Source organism: Pangasianodon hypophthalmus, chromosome 26, assembly GCF_027358585.1.
Source record: "Pangasianodon hypophthalmus isolate fPanHyp1 chromosome 26, fPanHyp1.pri, whole genome shotgun sequence".
Taxonomy (NCBI): Eukaryota; Metazoa; Chordata; class Actinopteri; order Siluriformes; family Pangasiidae; genus Pangasianodon; species Pangasianodon hypophthalmus.
The window spans coordinates 6,299,970-6,322,802 of NC_069735.1; the positions used below are offsets into that span (position 1 = coordinate 6,299,970).

Consider the following 22,833-nt stretch of genomic DNA (forward strand, 5'->3'; position numbering starts at 1 on the left):
TGCTTATCACCATATATAAAAAGACATGGGATAGGTGCACAACTGTTGTGCCCACACAACGCAGAGAAATCAAAAGAAATACCCAAAAGAGACAGGTAGTCCAAGTGATAGAGGACAGCTTGTAAATTAATTTGGAAAACTAACGATTTGGTAAGATTTTCTACAAACTAATAGCTCCCAGTCAAGACCTAAACAATGGCTACTCTGAAGGAAAAGAGAACTTGTGGCCAAAGGTGTCAGGATTTTGGCCATTTTGTTTGGAATTCTGATGAAGGGAAATTTATGGGTAGAACACCAGCAAGATGGGGTAAGTACTGCAAATTCTTTCCTCAAGTAAAATTGCAATTAATCATCTAAATGAACATTCTGGTAAAAGTTGAACAGCAATTTCCTCACTCAAGTTAAAGTAGAAAAGTAAAAACTTACTTAAAGTATGTTTATACTTAAATTTACTTAATGTATGAAAGTAAAGGCACAAAAAAGAAAAAGATGTCTCATAGTAAATTGATGCACCTTTCACCAAGGAAAATCAGAAAACCTTAGCAAAGGCTAAGTAACAGCAGCCTAAAATTTGCCTAAAATCTTAGCTATCATGATACCAACTAGTTGAATGGTAATAGCTAGCTGTCACCATACAAAATGTGTTAGAATTACATAGCAGCAGACAGATTACAAGTTCCATTCTTGCTGTCAAGTCTGTTAAAGCTTAGATTTGCTGGGAATTTAGATCTTTGATCTCCTTGTAGCTGCGAGAACTGAGGAAAAAAAAATCACATTGTGACATTTACAATTTTAGAAAAATGTAGTGATGTAGAAAGTAGAGATTTCCCTTTTGGAATCTAGTCAAAAGAAGTAGATGGGGGAAAGAAGAAAGAGGGAAAAAAAAAAAAAAAAAAAAAAAAAAACCAAAAAAAAAAAAACAAAAAACAACCCTCATGTAAATCACCAGACTGTTAAAAACCAGACTGTTACTGCTCACCTCAGGTCATTTTTAACAATTTATAAAATAAAACTTTAAAGCTCAGCTTTAACTGTTCTTTCATAGAACAGCTGCACCAGTAGTCTTTTGCCAAATTATCAAGGATATATTCTGTCTTTAATGGGTCTTGCTTGAATTCTGCGTATTTTCCAAAATTCAGTCAGCAAGGACGCACAACCTATGACCTTCTTATGACTTTCTGATGCCCTTTTTGTGTGAAGTGAATTATGGTATATTTGTTTTTGGTAAAACGAGTCACGGCTTTTTAGTGAATGTTGCTGACAGATAAGAGAGAGATAAGTAATTCTTTGCAGATGGATATCAAGATATGGACATTTTCATGCTGCTTGGTGATTAAAATGAGCAAAATGAGGTGCAAAAAAGACTTTTAAACTTGCCTCTTTTTTTTTTTTAACAATGTATACAACTCTTTATTTCAGTGTACATCAGCCTGTATTATGTAGCATTCTACGTGGTGATGACAGGCTTGTTTTCCCTGGCCATCTACGTGCTCATGTACACAGTGGACCCATACACCCCAGACTACCAGGATCGATTAAAATCGCCAGGTTAGCAAACCCTTAAAGCTGTCTTTCATTGTGATACATATTGATATACACACACACACAGCTTTCAGGCTGACATTGCTTCATGCTTTTTTTAAAAATTTTTTATAGGTGTAATGGTTTGGCCGGACACGTATAATGATGAAGTGCTAGAGATCACCTACAACATGTCTGATAAGAAAAACTGGATGAAGAACTCCAAAATTCTTCAGACGTTCCTTAAACGTATGTATCTACTCTTCCTATACAAACTCCAAAAATGAATATGGCCTAACAATTAATTCTCCATTTTCTTCTCCCTTTAATTTCAGCATACAATGATACCACACAGGCACAATGCAATCATTACAACTGTACTACTGGCAAGTACTTCTTCCAACATATGTACAACGCTCCAAAACATACAAAGTGGTCCTGTCCTTTCTACCAAAGCACACTGGGTAACTGTTCTGGCATTGGTGACCCCACATTTGGTTACAACACTGCTCAGCCATGTGTAATCATCAAGATGAACAGGGTAAGTTAGGGTTGTGTAGAAATAATCCAAAGGCTGGCTTACAGTGAATTTGAGTATTTACTCGTTGTTGTTCTCAGGTCATCAATTTCCTGCCAAACAACGGAACAGGACACGCACCATATGTGAACTGCACCGTGCTGGTGAGTGTGGACCATATTAGTCGATGGATGTCAAACACTGATATCACTGATAAGCCTAACGGGAAGCGTTTGTCTGTTTATAGGAGGGTCAAGATAATGTTCGTGGCTATGAGTACTATCCTGTTAATGGAACTCTCGACCTCTCATACTTTCCATACTATGGCAAGCTGGCCCAGGTCAGCACCTTCAACGTGTATTCTGCTCTTTCATAGAAATATCTGTAAACATCACGTCTCAGTGAACTTGTGTTGTATTCTCTCCTAGCCATCCTACGTGAATCCGCTGGTGGCTGTAAAATTTGATCTCATTAACCAGAGGCATGCGGTGATCCAGTGCAGGGTAATGGCCAACAACATCGCTTATCAGAACATCTACGATCCCTACGAAGGAAAAGTGGTCTTTCATTTAACCGCACTGAGTTAGCCATGTTCAAGATTACGTTTGTGCCTTTTTTAAATTTTATTTTCCATGTCATTCCAGTATGAATCAATAACACAAAAAACTTGCTTTGCAAATCAACCTTTGTATTAGAGACAATATTAAGAATTTAAAAAAAAAAAAAAAAATCAAGTTGTATTTACTTGTCCAAAAATGTATTTTCTTAATTTAAAATTGTATGTAAGTTAATTATCAGCATACAGTAAGTCATAAAGATATGAATAAAAGATTACAAATACCTTATGCTTTTCTTAGCCCTTCCTGAAATAAGAAGCTTAGACACACAGAAGAACTACAGAACAACCCCACGTCCATATAAACCCATATAAAATGTATATTATCTGTAGGATATTTGTTGTTCTTTAAAAAATAATTGTAAAAAAAGGAATTTACATAAAAATGAACACCTGCAGAAATTTAATATTCATTCTTAACTAGAGATACTGCCTTTGGAATTACAGATCAAAGGTTATTATAATGGGACACTCGGTGGAAAGTGTTCAATCATTCCAAAAACCTTCTAAGGTAAGAAAAATAGTTGCCTGTATGAAAAGAAGTAAGGGAACAGTTAAAAAAAAAATCTGCCACATCAAGCTGAATGTTAAGAAAATGGCTTTCCATATTACAATTCATGTATGAATCTTTGGACAGGAAAAGTGATCACATGAGCATTAGGTCTCAACTTCCAACAGAATGCAAAAAGTGTTTCAACAGAATCATAAACAGTTAAAGGGGGATAAAAAGGGGAAAAAAACAACAAAACAAAACAAAACAAAACAAAAAACACTGAAAAAAAAAAAAGTCTGTTTCCAAAGCACCACTGAGGTCCTTTACAAGGCAGCTGCACTTTGCTCAGCAGACTGTGAAGGGTTGCTAGAACATACAACCATATGAGGATTTGTAGAGGCCACAGAAGAACAGAAACCTCTTATTAGAACATACATCTCACTCCACACACACCGCCATGCTGCAGGCGGTGCAGACTAACGCAAAGGCAGGGCAAAGGAGTTAATCTTCATCATCGTCATCATCAAAGTCCTCGTCATCCTCATCATCCTCCTCCTCCTCGTCTTCCAGGAAGGATGCTGGAGTATCACGAGAGCTGCCATGGTATGAGCTGTTGGAGCTGGAGGCCACAGTGGCAACAGCTCCGTTATCACTATAAAACGATGAGGAAGGAATTAAAAAATAAAATTAAATAAATAAATAAACAAATAAAGATGAGGCATGCTGTTATAGGAAATGATCAACGACAGGGTGGTGTGATACTTAATGAACGTCACAGTGTACTTTTTCTGTTTGTTACATATAATGTTACATTTACATAGCTATAAACAATCATTTCCTCTCCTCATCTTCTTAAATGAAACGTTTTAAATCTGTTCATTATCATTACGCTGAGATCAAGCTACAAGCATCTAGCATACAAGTCCTTGTGCAAGTTGTTACTATAGAAATGATAACATATTAGAACAAGCACTTCAGAATAAACCAGCAATTTCAATTACAGCTGGCACTACCAAAAATTAATCAACACCTTCTGACCAATCAGATTGGAGAATTCAGCAGCACTGTGTTATAAAGTGTTTACAAACACTAAAGAAAGTTGAATGAATTGGCATCAGTCGGTACCATGTGCTGAGTCATTCTATTTATTCAGTCGATGCTCACGGGCTTCATGATTATCAGTGGTTCTTTTAACATCCGTAAATTGGGTAAGTTGTATTTATAATTGCATGTATGCTGAATCTTATTTGCAATCCTCGAGTAAGTGAATTCTTTCGGTCACGGCTGAGATTTGCTCCTACGTGGTCAGCGCGCTCAGTGAATCCCATTTGAGATTGTAGGTAAAAAAACAGAAATACTTATAAAACTAATCTAAACTATGTGCATGCATGATTGCTCTGAGAGTTCCAACAGTGCGTTTGTATTTCTGAGAGAGGAACTCACCTGTTTGTACGAGAATAGCCTCCATTGGGCTGTTTGTGGATGCCTTGTGCCATATCTAAACCAACACAAACAAATTAGAATAAAATAAGATTTATTTATATAACACAACTGTGCTATATTGTACAGGTATTGTATAAATACTGCTCTCAGTAATTCACTCCATAGAAAAAAAAAACCCAGATACAACACAGTTTTGCTGTAGTTTAATCAGCCCTATTGAATCCAGGCATCTACATGTAAAATGATCAGTTATTCAAAACAAATAAATAAATATAACATCTAATCAACCATGTGTATTGGAACTCTGCATAGCAGTGAAGTTAGTTAATGTTACAGATGAATTAACAGTACCTACACTCCTTCGAAAGTATTGGAACGGCAAGGCCATTTTTTTTTTTTTTGCTATACACTGAAGACATTTGGGTTTGAGATCAAAAGATGAATATTAAAAGACAGATCAGAATTTCAGCTTTTGTTTCTTGATGCGTTAAACAACTTTTTGCTCACATTCTACAAGTGATCAAAAATACTGGAACATGTCATGACTGACAGATGTTTCTTGTTGCCCAGGTGTGTCCTGTTAGGTTGATTGTTTAAACAATTAATAGCTCTGAATGTCTATTCTTGGTTTGAGCCCTGGGTTTTGCCTGTGAAGACTGCATTTGTTGTTAAAAAAAAAAGAACATGAAGACCAGAGCACTGTCTATGTAAGAAAAGAGAGTAAAAGTCGATCAGAGCCATTGCACAAGCATTGGGCATGGCCAATAGAACAATTTGAAATGCCCTGAAAAAGAAAGAAACCACTGGTGTACTAACAAAAAAGACATCGAACAGGTCGGCCAAAGAAACAACAGCAGTTGATGACAAAAACATTGTGAGAGCTGTGAAGAGGGGAAAAATAGAAAAAGAAAAAAAAAAAAGAAAAAAAACAGTCAGTGACATCACCAACAACCTCCACAGGGCAGGAGTGAAGGTATCACAATTCACCACTCGAAGAAGATTTTGAGAGCAGAAATACAGAAGCCACACCACAAGATGCAAACCACTCATCAGCAGTAAGAATTGGAAAGCCAGATTAGAATTTGTAAAGAAACACAGACGAGCCACAAAAGTACTGCAACCACGATTAACCTCTAAAAGTGTGGAGAAAGAAAGGATCTGCTCATGATCCAAAACAAACGAGCTCATCGTTCAAGCACGGTGGAGGTAGCGTCATGGTTTGGGCTTGCGCGTCTGCTTCTGGAACGAGCTCACTGATCTTTATTGATGCTGTAACTCATGCTGGTAGCAGCAGAATGAATTCAGAAGTCTACAGAAACATTCTGTCTGCCAATTTACAGAGAAATGCATCCAGTCTAATGGGAAAAATAAATCTAGCATGCAGCAAGACAATGACCCAAAACACACTGCCAACACAACAAACAACTTCATCAGGGGAAAAACATGCAGAGTGGCTATTTTAGTGCTACATGGCTGTGGTTTCTACCTATAAAAACTACAAAATAAAAGATTCAGTATATACCTGTCACCTAAATAGCACATGGGTGATACTTCAGTTCAGATATTTCACAGCTTATTGTAGCATACATGTATAGTGCACACTCTGGCGTTGGTTAAAAGCCAAACCATGTGAAAGACTGCCACAGTGCGTAGACAATGAAATTTTACTGGATTAACTTTACATCAGCTCCCAACCAGGGAGGGTGAAGGCTAATATGTGGTTCCTCAGAGACACGTGAAGCCAGCCAACAATTTCTTTTCAAATTGCGCTCATGCCGTGTCAGATTCAAAGACAGACTACGCCATGTCTCCCACCATGGATGTAAAAGCTAAGATGAACTGTGCTCTTTGAGAAGAGTTTGAGTTCTGACCTGTTACATACGGTTCCAGAGCTTTAGGTACAAGGGTCCGGGCTATCTTCAGATTTTCTGGCGTACATTTGCCTGACTCGAGCCCAAACGCCATGCCCATGCGCTTCAGCACCTCGATGTCATCGTGGATCTCAAACATGTTGTCAAAGTTAAACAGGTATTCAAACCTGCGGAGGACAACAAATTTATGCTGAGCATGCTTGAGGAATGTCGTGACAGCAGGAGAACAAGTCAGCATGAGTCTTACTTGTCATTTGAGATGCTGCAGTCGATGACTGTCTTCTTGCTGGTGTTCACAATGATGAAGGGGAGGTGGATGACCGTATTGGGAGGAGGTCTGTGGTTCTTCTGCTCTGCCTCGCGATTCCTTTGCACTAGGCGCTTGAAGGCTATTTGCTAGATTTATTTTTTATGTTCAATACAACAGTGTGTGATTAGGAGCCATAATAAACTTGGTTTAAATAAACATGTTCATACCCCTGTGTGTGCGTACCTGTAGTATAAGCTCTTGAAGCTGGGACTGTTTCTGCTTGATTCTTTCAAGTCGTCTCTGGCGCTCAGCCTTTCGTGAAGGAAACACACTCTGAATCAGTACAGTATACAGATAACACTTCATGCATGCATAAATCAAGCATGTTCTACTGATTTCACTCATATTGAAACCACTGGCCAGGATGTACAGTTGCATGCAAAGGTTTGGGTCCCTCTGGGGTTCCAGTTAGAAAAACAGAAACCTATTTAATAAGCTTTTCATAATAAAAGCAAGCTTAACGTTAATGTACTGTAGTTAATTTCTTAGCATGTGCCTTATTAAAACATGTCTAAAGACTTGTAGTAAATGTGTTGACTGTTAAGTCTTGTTCAAAGCATGAAAAGCTCAACAGGCTCAACATATACGCAGATCAGCCATAACATTAAAACCATTATCAGGTGAAGTGAATAACATTATCTCATTACAGTGGCACCTGTCAAGGGGTGGGATATATTAGTCAGCAAGTGAAGAGTCAGTTCTTGATGTTGATGTGTTGGAAGCAGGAAAAATGGGCAAGCGTAAGGATCAGAGTGACTTGGACAAGGGCCAAATTGTGATGTCTAGACAACTGGGTCAGAGCATCTCCAAAACAGCAGGTCTTGTGGAGTGTTCCCGGTGTGCAGTGGTTAGTACCTACCAAAAGTGGTCCAAGGAAGGACAACCGGTGAACCGGTGACAGGGTCATGGGTGCCAAAGGCTTAGTGATGCACCCATGGACAAGGGCCAGAGCCTGTCCGGTCTGATCCCACAGAATAGATACTGTAGCAAAAACTGCTGAAAAACGTAATGCTGGCTTTGATAGTAAGGTGTCAGAACACACAGCTCGCTGCGTATGGGGCTGTGTAGCTGCAGATCGGTCAGAGTGCCCCTGCTGACCCCTGTCCACCGCCAAAAGTGCCTACAATGGACAGGTGAGCATCAGAACTGGACCATGGAGCAATGGAAGAAAGTGGCCTGGTCTGATGAACCACCTTTTCTTTTACATCATGTGGATGGCCGGGGTCATGTGTCACTTTCCTGGGGAAGAGATGGCACCAGGATGCACTATGGGAAGAAGGCAAGCCAGTGGAGGCAGTTTGATGCTGTGAGCAATGTTCTGCTGGGAAACCTTGGGTCCTGGCAATCATGCGGATGTTACTTTGACACGTACCACCTACGTAAACATTGTTGCAGACCAAGTACACCTCTTCACAGCAACAGTACTTTCTAATGGCAGTGGCCTCTTTCAGCAGGATAATGCGCCTGCCACACTGCAAAAATCGTTCAGGAACATGACAAATAGTTCAAGGTGTTGACTTGGCCTCCAAATTCCCCAGATCTCAATCCAATCGAGCATCTGTGGGATGTGCTGGACAAACAAGTCCGATCCATGGAGGTCCCAGCTTGCAACTTACAGGACTTAAAATGTAAAATGTCTTTCTTGCATTGAGCTGTACTTTATGCATGTTGTATGCATGTGTATATATTGGTTTCTAACCTCCAGTTCCTTGCACTCCTGAGCAGAATTGGTTGGGAAGCCGATCCATTTGATTTCCTTCTTGTCTTTGGAGATGATGTTCATCGCCATTAGGACATTTAGTGCATCATATACCCGCCTCCGAATGTTCTTCTGGTCATAAACATGCTGTTGGTACAGGAACATATGGAAAATCTAAGTTAGATCAATCAAGAAGAAAAAAAAACAACTCAGTTTTTATTACTGTGGGAAATAATATAAAATATAGACAAGAAAAGGTCTAGAAGGTGAGACAATCTAATTTTTTTTTTTTATGTGATAATTTTAGATTTTGGGAAACATTTGAAACTTCAGCTGATTTTTCATGGTCAGCAAATCCTTAGTATCTAGTCAGAAAAGTAAATTTGAGTACCAAACTCTTCTAGGAACGTCTATGTGTGCATGACACAGTAAAGTTAGATGTATTTTAACTTACTTTATAAATCTAATATATATAAATTGCTTTTATCCATCTTATCTACTCTTTCCACCCCAACATTCCACTGTATGTATTTTATTAACAATGTATTTGAGACACAGTAATAAAAAGGCACAACCCGACCTAACAGAAGCCCATGTTAATGGTGAGATCTTACGGATTCATTGGGAGAGATGTTGTCTCCAGAACTCAGCTCAGTCACCAGCTCGTCTGCGACCTCATTATAGGAGGTTACACCTTTCTTCTGAACCTTCTCGCATACCTTCATGGAGAAATGTCTCAAGCCTTTCCCATTCTTGTCCCCTCTTCTACTGCTGCGTCTGTAGGGGAGAAAAACAGTCATTAAGATGATTTGCTGATCTCTGATATTTAAGCCTTGTGGTGGTACCTTGAATTAGAGCCATCAATCTGCTCTCCGAAACTTTACAGTTATTGTACGATTTCAAATCCAGTGTTCTTGGCTGCAAAGTGAAAACTATGGTGTCTAGGCCCCTGCTGTTACCAAATTATTTTACACCCTTTAGGGTGAAGAGTTATCCTGCTTTTAGCACTGGCAGGAATGATGGTATTATTTTCATGGATACAGTCACCCTATGATTATTTAAGTACTGTATTCTAGACTATGACTAAGTTGAACAAATATAGTTTCAATCATCTTTTAATTACAAAATATTCATGTTGACCTATAACACATATAACTAATATCTAATTAATCTCTTTAATACTAGGGTCTGTGATGTCTAACCAGAGGTTCTGTGATTTTATTATTATTGTTTTTATAATGACAGTATGGTGGTGTAAATAACCATTAACTACAATTAAATGTGTTTTGTTTTAATGTTTGTACATTTTTTTTTAGAGCAAATCAGTTTGTGTAGTTTAAACCCTAATAGACTGGTCACTTACATTGTGTGGGTTCAATCTAAAGCTCAGTAGCTTAAAAGTGTAAATACTTGGATTTAACAATAAATTTAATGAAAGTAACTGGTTTGGGTTTTGTGCGTGAAAGATTCAGGAATAAAAGCTCCAATGGATCCAATAAATATAATGATACATGTTTGCATAATTCTAATGCTTGAATTGCTGGATCATATAAAAAAAAAAAAAAAAAAAAAAAAAGAAGTCTCAATGATAAGGAGGTCAGTAAAAATTTACACCCTGGCTACAAAGTGCTTGGAAATCTATGTTCTAATAAATAGATAATAAATATTACAATGTAGGTGAATAAACAAACAACCTGCAAGTAAGTGGCATTATTTAACCACAGCTGCTAAGAAAAGATGCCTCTGATACTGCATAAGGCCAGCATGGGGACTGAGACAACTGGCCCTCAGTGGTCATTTTTAAAAAAAAAGGTTGTGTTACTGTGGTTAAAAATCCTGCTGAGATCCAGAGAGGTGTACAGAGATACATATGACTTACCCACTGGACCAGGGCGAAGACTCTCGCGTGTGTGTCTGTGGTGTGAGGAACTGAGCACTGGGAGTTCTGGGGCTGGTTAATAGAGCAGCACCAGCAGGAGCAGTGGGCCTCTGAGGAGTGCCGATCACCTACAGATACAGATTACACAATTAATTCTCAAAATTTACCATCTCTCAACATGCCCTTTAAACAAGTGTAAGAATAAAAACCGCCACTGATTCAACATTGTTAACAAAAAAGTGGTTTATACAGTTTTAAGAACCAGTCTCCAAAGGCTGGAAAACCTTACAGATCCTCCAAGTATAATATTATATTTATTATTATTAACAACAACATATACATGTGTATGTGTATATATATATACACACACACACACACACACACACACACACACACACATACACAATATGGCCAAAAGTTTGTGTACACCTGACCACCACACCCATATGTGGGACTTCCCTAAACTTTTAACAAAAACTTGTAAGCACACAACTGTATAGAATGCCTCTGTATGCTGTAGCATTACAATTTCCCTTCACTCGAACTAAAGGCCCCGAACGTGTTCCAGCATGACGATGCCTCTGTGCACAAAGCGAGCTCCATGAAGACATGGTGTGTGAAGGTCGGAGTGGAAGAACTCGAGTGTCCTGCACAGAGCCCTGACCTCAACCCCACTGAACACCTTTGGGATGAACTGGAACGATGACTGCACCCCAGGACTTCTCGCCTAACATCAGTGCCTGATCTCACTAATGCTCTTATAGCTGAATGAACACAAATCCCCACAGACACACTCCAAGGTCTAGTGGAAATTCTTCCCAGAAGAGTGGACGTTATTTTAACAGCAAATGGGGAATAAATCTGGAATGGGATGTTCAAAAAAAAAGCATACATGGGTGTGATGAATGGATGTCCACAAACCCATATTGTGTGTGTGTGTGTGTGTGTGTGTGTGTGTGTGTGTACACACATATACATAAATACATACTGGGAATCCCACTGTATTTGCGTAGAGGCCTGGGAAAACCTTCACATGCTGAAATTTTGACATTTCCTACTATATAGTAGGAAATACTATACTATATAAAACTACAGACTTTCCTGAACTGAAATGTTTCTCTTTTGTATGCATCTCAACCAGAATCAGTAACTGTGTAGCATTTTAAAGTCTGCCAAAAGCGAAAAGGGAGAAAATTGTATTTAAAGATATAATTCCGACTGCAGCGCAACAGCATCACAGACAATCGAATAATCAGATATCTGATTACAAACTGAAAGGATTAAACTTGCGTCCATTTCTCTATGACACATAGCTATCCAACAACTTGATTAAAGTGCAACATTCAGTTGAAATGATTTGACATTTTTCTGTTTCTGTGACAAAAATCACACTTAACCAGGAAGGTTTATACATCTTTTTAACCACTCTTTGTTAAACTGGCTCCTTACACTATCTTTGCAGGAAGATGCCAGGGCAAGATTAAATAGTAAATAAAAACATTTCTACATCATCGATGGTGATGATCATCTGTGCTGGCCGTTTGTGGCTCCATACGGAGTTAACAGAAAGCAAACTAATCTCTGAATGGTAAAACTTGCAGTTAAAAGGTTTTTGAATCTATGGAGGAAAAAGGTTCAGTGTGCAGCTCTCACCCCTTCCATTTTCTCCTTTATCCAAGCCATACTGTCAACATCAGACAGTTTGAACTCTTTGATTCATTCAGAGAAAAGCATGTGTTTGCTGAGTTCAGAATATCAAATACTGTGTTAATACAAATCATGTTCCAGGTGCTCATTTCTGGTGGCCAACAATAACCTTTAAGCTGCTAAAATAAAAACGCAAACTAGAACATTGATGATGCTAGCCTCAGAAAACTTCACAAACATTTGGCCTAACATCATTGTATCATTTATAGTGGTGAGACAAAGACAACCAACAATATCCCAGTGTCCATCTCCCACCCAGCTCTGGCTGAGAGCTTGTGTCTATAATTGGATGATGGCGATGATTTGCGCTCTAATCCTGCTGACTCCAAACTTCTGTGATCAGCTTAGGTGGAAGTCTCACAGGTCACCTCGCTTAATGTTAATGGAGGATTTTATCGCTCTTGTTCTCCATACATATTCAAAGGAAGGATGGGGAAACCTCATTGGAGGAGAGACGAGGTATTAGAGGGAGCCCGGGCTCTAATTCGGGAACAGGTAGAACCTGTGAGAAGGGAAAGGAGCTCTGGTGCAGGTGAGATTAGCCTTATTTGGGAATGGAAAGTCCTATCACATAGTCAGAGACACTGACAGTCAAAACAAGATGAGCGGTGTAGTCACGCCAGTTACCCTGGATGGTTATGACCCTTAGATGTCTTACCACATGTGAAAGCACATTAACGCCAGGGGCACCGAGCGCTTTAGGCATTATCTGCTTCACTCCGGTGACAGAAGAAGGATGGACAGTCACGAGAGACACCACAGCACCTGACAGAGAAAGCCACAGATAATAATACGTCCAATATTAACAAAAGGTCTGAAGGATGCAGTGTGTGTCTGTTTAAGAGTTAACATCCGGGTGCAAGGCAACAAAATGTTAATGTTCTGTTATGTTCTTGGGTAAAACAGAGCTCTGTATTTTCAGTTCACAACATGCCCTGGACGTCTGCCCTCTGCTGGAGACAATTATACACACTGGTCTTCATGCATGGTGTTAAAACTTTAACAAGCATTATACAAAAGTTTGTGGTGTATTGTATGAAAAGTTCTTTCACAAGCTGTTTATCTGTGAGTTTAGCTAGAGACACTTTCTTTCTATTCTAGGTGACAAGATGTTATGTTCAGCAATTAAGAAAGTGTGCATGACAACTTTTCTAGTGTCTACACCAGAACTAAAACAGATGAGTGGCACCTTTTTCTCCCAAGTGCCTGGTGGTTCCTGTATATATACACAGTATATGGACTACAGTTTCTACAGCCACGGGCTGAAGGCCCTGAGCAAAAAATGTAACCACTTTCTAATTACTAACCCTATTAACATATAATTATAATATAATTAAAAGTGTTAGATCTGACACTTCATTATAAGACTATATGTTCAGTTTTTTTTCTTTCAGCTGAAAATGCTGTTTTTGACCATTTTCCGCTGACAATTTTCAGCAGCATCCAAGTAATAAATATAATTAACTGATGTTAAAATATTTATAGAATGATTTCATCAATTCCTCAAAGGTACTTGTGAATAGGGGTGGGCAATATGACATGTAGATCAAGACTCTTGAAAACATTTCTATGATACAGGTCACGTATCACAATATATACGTAAGCTATACACTGAAACTCTCAGCAAAACACTGTTGCATACAAGAAAGTGGAAAAACTTAATTAGTCGAATTGTTTTATTCAATGTCTGCAAAATAAATGATTTAACACTGAAGAGAAGGGGGAAAGACTCTTACATCTTACTTTAAAGCTCATTTCTGTCAGAGTTTGCAATTGTCATTAGAAACTTTTTTTTTTTTTAATCATAGCTGTGATGTCTCAGAAAACTGTAATGTGACAATTTATCACATTATCAATGTTATATAGTTATACGGCGCAGCCCTTTCAGAGATGGGACTAGTTACAGAATTTGTAGCAGAATCTGTAGTAGTAGTAGCAGCAGAAGTATTTCTGAATTTATTTATTAAGTTTGTGATAATCGCACATAATGAGACAGATGCAGTGTATACACATTAGACAGCTGGAGCATTTTTTTTTTATTCCAAGCAAACCTCACTGCTATCACTGTCTGAGAGTCCAGCGACACAGAAATTATTAAAGGCTAACTGCAAAAGAACGTTAACATGCATACAAGCATAACGAGAATTTGCATCAAGCCTCCAATGTCCTGTGAGAAAGGTACTTAAACTCAGATGGCCTATTCCTGAATCTAAAAGCTGTGTCTCATCAGTGTTCCTTAACAATAACATGTACAGACGTGCAAAGTAATAAATAACGACACACACTGTGTTCTACCTGCTCCAGTGAACTGCACACCCGGATTCCGAGGCGTACTCACCTGTTCCAGGACTCACGTTCTGAGTGGTAAAAACCTTCAGCTCTCCACTGGTTTCTTTGAGGCCACCCTTTGAGGGGGGAAAGGAAAAAGAAAAAAAAAAGAAAGAGGGTTAGTGGTCAGAGTCACAATTAGGCATCAGATTGAGTTAGTGGCCTTAAAAAAAAGGGGTCCTAATCACAGCGATTCTTTAGTTTAGTGCATAAGAGAGGGTGGATAAATCATACATTTATTGACTAACCCACAGTCCAGTCCATATTCTGACTGGCCAGAATTCTGACTAACTAGGCTAAAAAGTGGTAGCTAACATGAGGAATGGAGAGCCATTTTTGGAGTCCCTCCATTTTCACAGGCTCAAAAGTAATTGGACAATTGACTGAAGTATATTCATCATCAGATGTGGTCTGTTTCCTCCTTATTTCATGAAAAATTAAGGAGATAAAAGGTCTGGAGATTCCAAGTGTTGAATTTATATTTGGTAGCTGTTCATGAGAACTCAATATGTGGTCCAAATGTCATTTAGCCAAATCAACAATTTAGTACATTCTTAAAAAGAAAGAATGCACTGGCGAGCTCAGCAACACCAGAAGGCACAGAAGACAACTAATGTGGATGATCCCTGTGGAAAAACTTCTTCACATCATCTAGCCAAGTCAAGAACACTCTGTAGGAGGTAGGCGTATCATTGTCAAAGTCTACAATCAAAGTTTTCATGAATGTAAGTAAAGAGGGTTTACCTCAGAAATGCAAACCACTGGTAACATTCAAGAACAGAAAGGCCAGATAAGACTTTGTTAGAAAACATCTTTTTAAAAAAAAAAAAAAAAACATGCCTGCCCAGTTCTGGAAAAAGTCTTTGGACAGATGAAACCAAGATTAACCAAAATGATGGGAAGAGAAGAGTATGGAGAGATATCCAAAGCATACCACATCATCTGTCAAACATGTGGAGGCAGTGTTATGGCATGGGCATGTATGGCTGCCAGTGGAACTGGGTCAGTGGTGTTTATTGATGATGTGACTGCTGATAGAAGTAGCAAGATGTATTCTGAAGCGTACAGAGATATACTTTCTACTCAGATTCAGTTAAACGCTGCAAAACTGATAGGACAGCGCTGCACAGTACAGATGGATAATGACACAAAAACGTACCGCAAAGCAAAACAAAGGGCTTAAGGCAAACAAATGTTCTTAAATGTCTGATGACCTCAACCCAACTGAGCTGCTTTTCACTTACTGACGACAAAACTAAAGGCAGAAAGACCCACAAACAATCAGCAACTGACGGCAGCGGCAGTAAAGGCCTGGCAAAGCATCTCAAGGGAGGAAACTCTTGGTGATGTGCATGGGTTCCAGACTTAAGGCAGTCACTGACTGCAAAGGATTTGCCCCAATATTAAATATAACAATTATTTTAATGTTTGTCTAATTACTTTTGAGCCTGTGAAAATGGAGGTACTATGTAAAAAAAAAAAATGCCTGTAATTCCTAAAAAGGTAATGAAATATTTTTATTAAATCCCTTGAATTAAAGCTGAATGTCTATACTTCAATCATATCTTCAAATCCATGGTGGTGGTGTAGAGAGGCAAAATTATGAAACTTGTCACTGTCCAAATAATTATGGACCTGACTGTATGTAGAAGAGGGTGGATAGCACCTTCTTCCTAGTGACACAACATGAGCAGTAGCTGGATATAGAAGTCTGGCTGGCTTCACGTGTCTCGGAGGAAGCACGTTTTAGCCTTCACTCTCCCTGCTTGATAGCTGTCGTATGATAGGGGAGAGCTGGCTGATGAGTGAAGAAAAATAGGATTTTTTTTTTTTTTAAATTTCAAGTCACTGGCAAAAGTTCAAACTCATGGTGTTCTGTTCTCACATACAGATACAAATACAGATATCAATCAAGTCTGGCTAACACAGAGGTGTCCATTCTTCTCCACAAAGGACCAGTATAGATGCAGGCTTTCATTCCAATCAAGCAGGAGCCACACCTGAGTCCACATGGTTAATCAGTTGATCTTTGCTTTCAATAGACTCAGGTGTGGCTTCTGCTTGGTTGGAATGAAAACCTGCACCCACACCGGCCTTTTCCGGATAAGATTCGACACCCCTGGGCTAGCGGCTTTATTTTGTCTCAATGTTTAATCATGAGATGACTGCTACTTCTAGTAGGAGTGTTAAAAAGCTTGTGCTGCACTTTATTTTGCTCGGTTTCATCAGCGGTTCCACATAGCTGTGTGTTCTTCATTCTGAAATGATCGCCTGTCATCTGTGTACACTAATTACTCTGTGTACTAAAAATCACTATAAAAGGTTGTGCCTCAGCTGACGTGTTGGGTCTAGCATCGAGGTGCATCACCTCACCCTGAAGCACCTTACATTTAAATATGCATACCAAAGGACTTTTGTTCTGCAAACTATGAATAAAAGAATAGCCCAGAAATTAAATTAGCTTGTCCCAGGCACAGACGATACAGATTTTTCCACCACAGAGCAACACCAGGCACAAGTAATGATGTTCTGCTGTTAATAATCTTAAACGCAAGAAATCTAGTTTGCGACAGAAGCCGAAGAAGGCTATCAAGCGAGCAGTGCACTCCACTGCGGTAATGTACACACAGGAACTGTGCCTCGTCATCTCATCTGACCCCGCTGGACATGGTGGAGATTAGATTCAAACATGCAAAGACCCACGAAAAAGAGCATGATGACCCGAAATGTCCAAAAAAAAAAAAAAAAAAAAAAAACAAAAAAAAAAAAAAAAACCTTGAGTATTTAAAATAAATAAATAAATAAAAATTTTACAAATAGAGAAAAATAATCATGTGTGGAGGCCTGTCTGTGTTTTGAGTCATTAAAGGTCCCATGAAGGATTTATAACATATAAAGAGTGAGGAAGGAATTAAAAAAAAAAAAAAGTACAGAGGTATTTAAGAAGTCTTAGCTCATCATTATTCACAAGCATTCAGTGGTAGTTTCTTCTCAATATATTTCCCAGTCCAATATAAAGTGCAGAAAGGACAACAAAATAAAAACAGTGCTTTTAACAACAGATCTACATAAACGACATGTTTTATCACATGCAACTTCCATACAACTAACTCGAGTGATAAACAGGAAGCAGATACAACAGTGTGGATTTTACAATTTGCCAAGCAGCAGCCCAGTGGCACATGCTACACATCCTGTAATGTTCAGTGTGGATCAGCAAATGTCAGTTTCCTCTTTTAGACTTTTACGCTGTAATGATGGTGACGTGCTGTTTGTCAATGGTCCCATCACACTTACATCTCTTGCCATCATGTTTGGCTCTTGCAGAGGCTGCAAGAGCGTCTTCCCCACTGCACGTTTCAGCTTCTGGTCTACTTTCCCTGGAGGAAGATGGACAGTTCAGATCCTCCACATTCGCTTCATTACAGAACTGAAACTGTGCAGTAGTTCCACAACAAAAGGATTCCAGCAGAGGTACACACACACACACACACACACACACACGCACACGCAACAATTTACATTTCCAGCTATAATGCTTTTTAGGCTACACTCTTAAGAATGAAAATAGAAAACTCTACATATATCTCCGTGTATCATTTCACACTATTTATGAAACCATCAGACGTTTAAACATGGAAGATTTAAATAGTGGTCTGCATTAAGGCTGAGTTACGGCAAGACCCAACAAAAAGTTTACTCTCATGCGTGTGGGAGGAAGCGGTCAGATATGAAGCTCACGGGACGGTGAAAAGCCACTTTGATTGAAATGAGAGCATATTAAACACTGTTCACTGTGTCTAGTGTAAACTGGGATTTACTTAATCATTCACTCATCTTTAGTACCTTCTCTTTTATGGCTTTCATGGTTTAAATGAGTTATTTGCTTATATTTTTTTAAACATTAAAATGTATGATGCTGTAACGTTCCATTGACACAAGAAATTTGTTTTCCCTCCAGTGCAGTCTTCCACAATGTGCAGCTGACTGTAGAACTGGTTTCATCTAGCCTGAAACATGTCAGGGCTCTGTGCAGGACACTCGAGTTCTTCCACTCCAACCTTAAACACACCGTGTCTTCATGGAGCTCACTTTGTGCACAGCAGCATTGTCATGCTGGAACAGGTTTGGGCCTCTTAAGCTGCATTCACGCCATGTTGCAATTATTGTAATTACTAGATTCTGACTTGTAAAAAGCAATCACGTCCTTGTAGAACTCATAATTACAACTTGTAAACTATGAAATTTCTAAGAGCTCCAAGTTGTACCACCTGACCGCTGCAACGCCATGCGGAAACACTCAAAATGATCAGGGGTCCAGCAACTTTTGGCCATATTAAACAGATATAAAAAGTCTACGCACCCCCGATAAAATAGCAGGTTTTTGTGATGTAAGAAAATGAAACTAAGGTAAATAATTTCAGGACTTTTTCCATCCAATGTGAAATTACAGCATATAAAAATTGAGTGAAAAACAAACAAACATTTTAGTGAAAAATAGGAAAAATAAAAAACTTACAATAACGTGATTGCTTAAGTGTGCACACCCCTAAACTAATACACTGAGGTCGGGGCGCTGGCTAGGTCATTCGAAAACACTGATCTTTTGGTTAAGTCATTCCTCTGTTGATTGGATGTTTGCTTTGGGTCACTGTCGTACTGAAAGGTGATATTCCTTTTCATCTTCAGCTTACTGGCAGACACCTGAATGTTTTGCACTAAAATCGACTGGTATTTGTAGCTATTCATGATTCCCTCCACCTTGATAAAAGCCCCAGTTCTGGCTGAAGAAAAGCAGCCCTAAAGCATGATGCTGCCACCACCATGCTTCACCGTGAGTATGGTGTTCTTCTGGTGATGTGCTTTTTTTTTTTTTTTGCACTAAACATGCCTTTTGGAATTATGGAATTATTATACCTTATCAGACCATAACACATTTTGCCACATGGTTTAAGGTGATTTAGTTGAGTTTGGATGTTTTTTTGTGAGAAAGGGCTTCTGTCTAGCCACCCTACCCCATAACCCAGACATGTGAAGAATACAAGAGATTGTTGTCACATGCAGAGAGTAATCAGTACTTGTCAGATATTCCTGCAGCTCCTTTAATGTTGCCGTAGGTCTCTTGGCAGCCTCCCTGGTAAGTTTTTGTCTTGTCATTTTATAAATTTTGGATGGACCTTCTGCTATTAGTAACGTCACTGTGGTGCTCCATTTTCTCCACTTGTTGATGATGGCCTTCATGGTGTTCCACGGTACATCTAATGTTTTGGAAATTCTTTTATACCTCTCTCCTTGATCGATATCTTTCAAGAAGTGAGATATCATGCATGCTTTGTAAGGTTTTTGTAGACCATGGCTTCAGCAGTCAGATGAAACCAAGAAAATGCGAAGAAAATCCTACAGAAACTGCTGGTCTTTATTTGGGGGTTAATCAGAATAATTTCACTGATGACGGCTGCATGATCATTTCTTTTGTACATGAGACTGAATGTGATTGGTTCACTCTGAACACAGCCATATCCTCAACTGTCAAAGGGTGTGCACACTTATGCAACTTATTTTTCCCTAAAAGGTTTCTGTTTTTCACTTCATTTTTATACGTTGTAATTTCACATTGAGGGTGGAAAAAGTTCTGACATGATTTATCTTGGTTTCATTTTTTTTTTTTTTTTTTTTTTTTATATCACAAAAACCTGCCATTTTAACAGAGCCGTGTAGACTTTTATATCCATTGTAGTGTCAGTCGACTACTCTGTTAAACCCCTAGTTAACACACGAATGTTGGCTGATATGAAAATATAATATTGATATTGTTACATAACACATTGTTACATTTCTGAAATATCACAGGTATCATTATTCTTATCATTCTTTCTCAAAATAGCTGATGGAAAATTAAAATATAATTTTGTACTGAATTAAAACTCTGAACACTGCACATGTGCCACCGATGTGGCTTTTGCAGTAACCTTATTATTGTTAAACACACATTATATCGAGTTTGAGTACTGTGTTAAATATTTATAAAATAAATATAAAGCCTCAGGCTCCTTTGTGCAGTGTTCAAGTCACCTCTGAATTGCTGTGACTTTATGATTTCAAATTGTCCAATAGAAAAGAGACTAAGTTTGATTTACAAAAAAACAAGAGCAGAAATAATATTTTTATGTAGATGTGAAGGGAAAGAAACAAATATTATCTCTCTGGGGGGAGGAAGCATGTCGAGTATGTGGAAATGATAATAAAAAAAAAAACTATAAGCCATACACAAACAATGTGGCAACAAGACATTATTACAAAAATGCCCCATCTGGGTATTTATTTATTTTATTAAACTAACTACATGCCTGAGCCACTCTTTGTGGAATATCTCTAGTTTTGGTGAAGTAGGCAGATTTATAAAACAACTTTTGAGTTTTGAGTCTGGGCGAAAATTTAGCTATGAGAAACTCACAACACGAAAGAAACCGCTTCTGTTTCTGAAATGATAAACTATAATTGAGTAAAGTTGGAGTGAAGGAACGCTTCATCAATGCGGCAGGATATAATGCAGTTTCACTTTAAGGAAATCCAAATAAACCAGTTTACAGAGAGGGAAGTTTAGCGGCTCTACCTTTAAAACTAAGTGTTAACAAGCTTGCTGAGCTAAGTGTTTAGCCAGCTCAGAGGCCTGAGTTCTGCTAACTGGAGCTAGCAAGCTACCTTACTAGCTGGCTAACTATAATTAACGTTAGCTAGGTTAGTCCTGATAGCAGCCGCTATTATCTGCACAGGACGGACTGTTGGTGTTGTGTCGCTTACCTCAGCTAAGTTTCCACACTTCGTGTCGTCATTATAAGTTTTGGCTTTGTTGCTACTTTAGAGGTCGTAAACACCCGTTTCGGGTGAAGCCTGGTGCTGGCTGGGAGTGAGGGTGGTGGTGTGAGGCAGGCTAGCTAGCTCGCTATGGAGGTTAGCTAGCGGAGCCACTACAAGCCCAGCTATATTGTTGAGTTAGCCATCAAACTAATCTTGGCGGTGTCCTACGGTGCTGTGTTGTGATTGGATACGCACGATGTGACGTATGCACGGCGTCCAGCTCGCAGCCCCGCCCACGAGTTGTTTTCAGTTTTTGGCGCGCCGTTGAGGCTGAAGCGGCTCACACACACACACACACACACACAGACACACACACACACATACACACACACACACACACAGACACACACACACACATACACACACATACACACACACACACACACACACACATACACACACACAGACACACACACACACACTCCTGTTCTTTTTTTCTATAACACCAGCTCTGACATTAGTGCCGGCTGTATAGTAACAACCAGAGACTCCTTCTAATACTATATGTTATTGTTTCTATAGTAACAACCAGAGACTCCTTCTAATACTATGTTATTGTTTCTATAGTAACAACCAGAGACTCCTTCTAATACTATATGTTATTGTTTCTATAGTAACAACCAGAGACTCCTTCTAATACTATATGTTATTGTTTCTATAGTAACAACCAGAGACTCCTTCTAATACTATATGTTATTGTTTCTATAGTAACAACCAGAGACTCCTTCTAATACTATGTTATTGTTTCTATAGTAACAACCAGAGACTCCTTCTAATACTATATGTTATTGTTTCTATAGTAACAACCAGAGACTCCTTCTAATACTATATGTTATTGTTTCTATAGTAACAACCAGAGACTCCTTCTAATACTATATGTTATTGTTTCTATAGTAACAACCAGAGACTCCTTCTAATACTATGTTATTGTTTCTATAGTAACAACCAGAGACTCCTTCTAATACTATATGTTATTGTTTCTATAGTAACAACCAGAGACTCCTTCTAATACTATATGTTATTGTTTCTATAGTAACAACCAGAGACTCCTTCTAATACTATATGTTATTGTTTCTATAGTAACAACCAGAGACTCCTTCTAATACTATATGTTATTGTTTCTATAGTAACAACCAGAGACTCCTTCTAATACTATATGTTATTGTTTCTATAGTAACAACCAGAGACTCCTTCTAATACTATATGTTATTGTTTCTATAGTAACAGCCAGAGACTCCTTCTAATACTATATGTTATTGTTTCCATAGTAACAGCCAGAGACTCCTTCTAATACTATATGTTATTGTTTCTATAGTAACAGCCAGAGACTCCTTCTAATGCTGTGTTATTGTTTCTATAGTAACAGCCAGAGGCTCCTTCTTATCCTGTATGTTATTGTTTCTATAGTAACAGCCAGAGACTCCTTCTAATACTATATGTTACTGTTTCTATAGTAACAGCCAGAGACTGATTCTAATACTGTATGTTATCGTTTCCATAGTAACAGCCAGAGACTGATTCTAATACTGTATGTTATTGTTTCTATAGTAACAGCCAGAGACTGATTCTAATACTGTATGTTATCGTTTCC

The 22,833-nt window shown here is 38.6% G+C and overlaps 2 protein-coding genes across 3 annotated transcripts; one reads left to right on the forward strand and one right to left on the reverse strand.

Annotated features, from left to right (window-relative positions):
• Nucleotides 1-155: 155 nt before the first annotated feature.
• On the forward strand, nt 156-2,625 carry LOC113537621 (potassium-transporting ATPase subunit beta). The gene is made up of 7 exons (XM_053230105.1): nt 156-307; nt 1,420-1,548; nt 1,657-1,770; nt 1,857-2,062; nt 2,140-2,202; nt 2,286-2,378; nt 2,467-2,625. The coding sequence occupies exons 1-7, from the start codon at nt 196-198 to the stop codon at nt 2,623-2,625; spliced, it is 876 nt and encodes a 291-aa protein (XP_053086080.1). The 5' UTR covers nt 156-195.
• On the reverse strand, nt 2,008-21,423 carry tfdp1b (transcription factor Dp-1, b). Of its 2 annotated transcripts, none has more exons than XM_026931690.3 (12): nt 21,186-21,423; nt 17,682-17,764; nt 14,395-14,461; nt 12,715-12,821; nt 10,350-10,477; nt 9,085-9,247; nt 8,471-8,617; nt 6,955-7,023; nt 6,709-6,857; nt 6,462-6,628; nt 4,591-4,645; nt 2,008-3,799 (listed from the first exon to the last, which is right to left on the reverse strand). In XM_026931690.3, exons 2-12 carry the CDS (start codon nt 17,694-17,696, stop codon nt 3,649-3,651), a joined length of 1,218 nt encoding a protein of 405 aa, XP_026787491.1. In that variant the 5' UTR covers nt 17,697-17,764; nt 21,186-21,423; the 3' UTR covers nt 2,008-3,648. The 2 variants fall into 2 exon arrangements, with proteins under 2 accessions (XP_026787491.1, XP_026787492.1); XM_026931691.3 differs by having other exon boundaries at nt 17,682-17,820.
• Between the last annotated feature and the right edge of the window lie 1,410 nt (nt 21,424-22,833).